We start from the raw sequence: 2500 nt of genomic DNA on the forward strand, positions 1-2500 counted from the left end.
TCTCCATGTGCAATCGTGCATACTTATTCTTTAAAATGTATGCTTGAGAGGTATGATAACTTGTAAAACATATGTGGAATAAAAGATATTTTCAGTAGTAATTTTTGCAGACAAGTGAACTATTCACTTCCTTTGCAAATAAAATACTTTACCATATAATTAGAAAATACTTACTATAGTAATTATAATAAAGATAGAAGATAAAGAACAAAATATATTGAAGGCAAATACATTTTTTATATAAACTAACTACCAGTCAACACACATGACATCTATATATTTTTTATATAGCATTCCCACTAGAATCACTTTGTTATTCAAATAATTACTCCATGGAAAACTTGAGAACAAAAAATCATATTAAAAAATATGTTTATATAAATATAATATTACCTTGGGGTCAGCTGCCACAAAATCTGGGATCATAGTCTTGGTACACTTTAGCCACGCTGGCACACGCTCTGGATCTTGACTGATCTTGACCATATCTAGCTCTGTCTGTAAGCGTGCCAATGCTGCATCATCATGACCTGTGTGGACCTAAATTCATGGAAGAAAATGGATTATTCTTTTGTCCTCATAATCACAAAAGTAAGTATAATCAAAAATCTAAACAAGAGTCAAAATATGACATTACTTACAATTGTAAAATCAAATGACTAACCTTTGTGACTGTACACCATTTCTTTATTCTTGCATCAAAACATCCCATTAAGAAAACTGACATCATTCCTCCTATAAAGAAATATACTTCATTTTATTTATATAACAAGGTAAAGATTATATAAGATAGGTTTTAAAACTTTTAAAGAATAAGTATGTCTGTGTCTCATATTATATTAAGACATTAACCTATCAATTCTATAATCAAGGTTTAAATCTGATGCTCTTATGGTGAGGGTATTTTAATCAATAAATGCTTACATAAACTCTGACAAACAGACAAATACAGATGTGAGAAACATATATGGTATTTCTTCTTACCTTTCTTCCCTGTTCCATACCAGGCACCAAGGACAACCAAGTCTGCTGTGTCAGCCATAGCACCATCATTTAAATAATCTTTCTTTACTTTAAGCCAGTGTCGTTTCCCTGGTTCATATACACTCTGTAACAATGACAAGAATTTGTCCACTTCTGTCCACATAATATTTCCTGAACATTTTCCATATCATTAATATCCTTTAAAAACTATAAATTACTTACATTCACATCCTTCAGTACCAGGCCTTCTAATCCCTGCTTTAAGACACGGTTGATCATGTCACGCAGGTCTTCCTTTCTCTTTATTTTCTTCATCTCAGAAAACATGATGTGATTTTTTATCTCCACCATATTTTCCTCAAGAATTTTTTTTCTCTCTGCTATTGGTCTACAAAAAAAATCATAGCATCAGCAAAAAAAAGTGAATGAGATCAATACTATTGCTACTATAAACTACACAATCCTCATATCCATTCTCATATAATACAAATATTGTAGTCTGTGACCAATGAACTTACTTATTCATTAAATCTTCTCCATTATAATGTAAGCAGTCAAACACAAAAAGACAGACAGTTGCATCTTGAAACTCTGATTTCTGAAAAGAATACTCTGGATTACTTTATAACCTCAGCCAAAGATGAAAATTATAAACAACTCTAACTACAAATTTTAAGTTATTATTCTGGATAACCAGAAAATATTATACTTACTTTGTGGACACCAAGAGTTCCAAAAGGAAGAGGGTTCCCTGACTTGGTGTCCATCATCAATACTTCAGCATCAAGAATAATATCCTTGCCATAGGGAAATGCCTTTGGAATGTATTCTTTAAAGTGAGAGACCTGACATAGAAAAGGAAATATAGAGAGTTAGTTATGTATAATAATAATTATCATATATCAATAATCATTTTTTATTTCCATAATTATCTTGGATAAGTAACATGTTTCTCATTTTCAGACTTGAATATAAACATACATATTACATGTTTTACTATGTCATAAACAAAGAAATAAAGTAATTAGTACCTTGTGTGGCATCACTGGTTTCAATGAGCGAGAATAATACATGAATTTTCCATCCTTTTTGTGAACTTGAACTCTTTCTCCATCATACTTTATTTCTGAGTACATAACTCCACTCGGGCACTTTTTAAAGGCATAATCCACTGACTTACATGCCTCTGCCTGCAGAATATAGATGTAAAATAACATCAACATAGAAGAGGATGGGAGAAGGTGAGGGAAAGAGATAGGGAGTGATTTCACAAATGATTTTCATCACTATTCTAAGAATATATTACCAACATAAAGGGGTATGCAGTACTTGTGTGGGTTAATATAGTCAAAAATTGCCTTTTTCTAAACTGCACTCAAAATGTTCATATACCATCTAGAAATATTCCACAGGAAATATTTTTACCATAGCATACAAATTAAATATCTGGAGGAGGGTTAAATGGAGAAAAGTCCTAACCCACATGGGGAGGTGTGGCTGGACCTTCTATGCTCAT

General features: G+C 31.8%; 1 protein-coding gene across 3 annotated transcripts in view; it reads right to left on the reverse strand.

The window, feature by feature from the left end:
- The window catches only part of LOC125035785 (DNA ligase 3-like), a 22488-nt gene that overhangs the window by 12025 nt on the left and 7963 nt on the right, over positions 1 to 2500 (reverse strand). For all 3 annotated transcript variants that reach the window (XM_047627998.1, XM_047627999.1, XM_047627997.1), the window contains exons 10-16: positions 2016 to 2174; positions 1698 to 1829; positions 1503 to 1582; positions 1207 to 1372; positions 985 to 1108; positions 665 to 735; positions 394 to 540 (exon numbers count right to left, since the gene is read on the reverse strand). In XM_047627998.1, the coding sequence (XP_047483954.1) occupies positions 394 to 540; positions 665 to 735; positions 985 to 1108; positions 1207 to 1372; positions 1503 to 1582; positions 1698 to 1829; positions 2016 to 2174 (879 nt within the window). The remainder of the gene's footprint in view (positions 1 to 393; positions 541 to 664; positions 736 to 984; positions 1109 to 1206; positions 1373 to 1502; positions 1583 to 1697; positions 1830 to 2015; positions 2175 to 2500) is intronic.

This window comes from Penaeus chinensis, chromosome 20 (assembly GCF_019202785.1).
Source record: "Penaeus chinensis breed Huanghai No. 1 chromosome 20, ASM1920278v2, whole genome shotgun sequence".
Classification (NCBI taxonomy): Eukaryota; Metazoa; Arthropoda; class Malacostraca; order Decapoda; family Penaeidae; genus Penaeus; species Penaeus chinensis.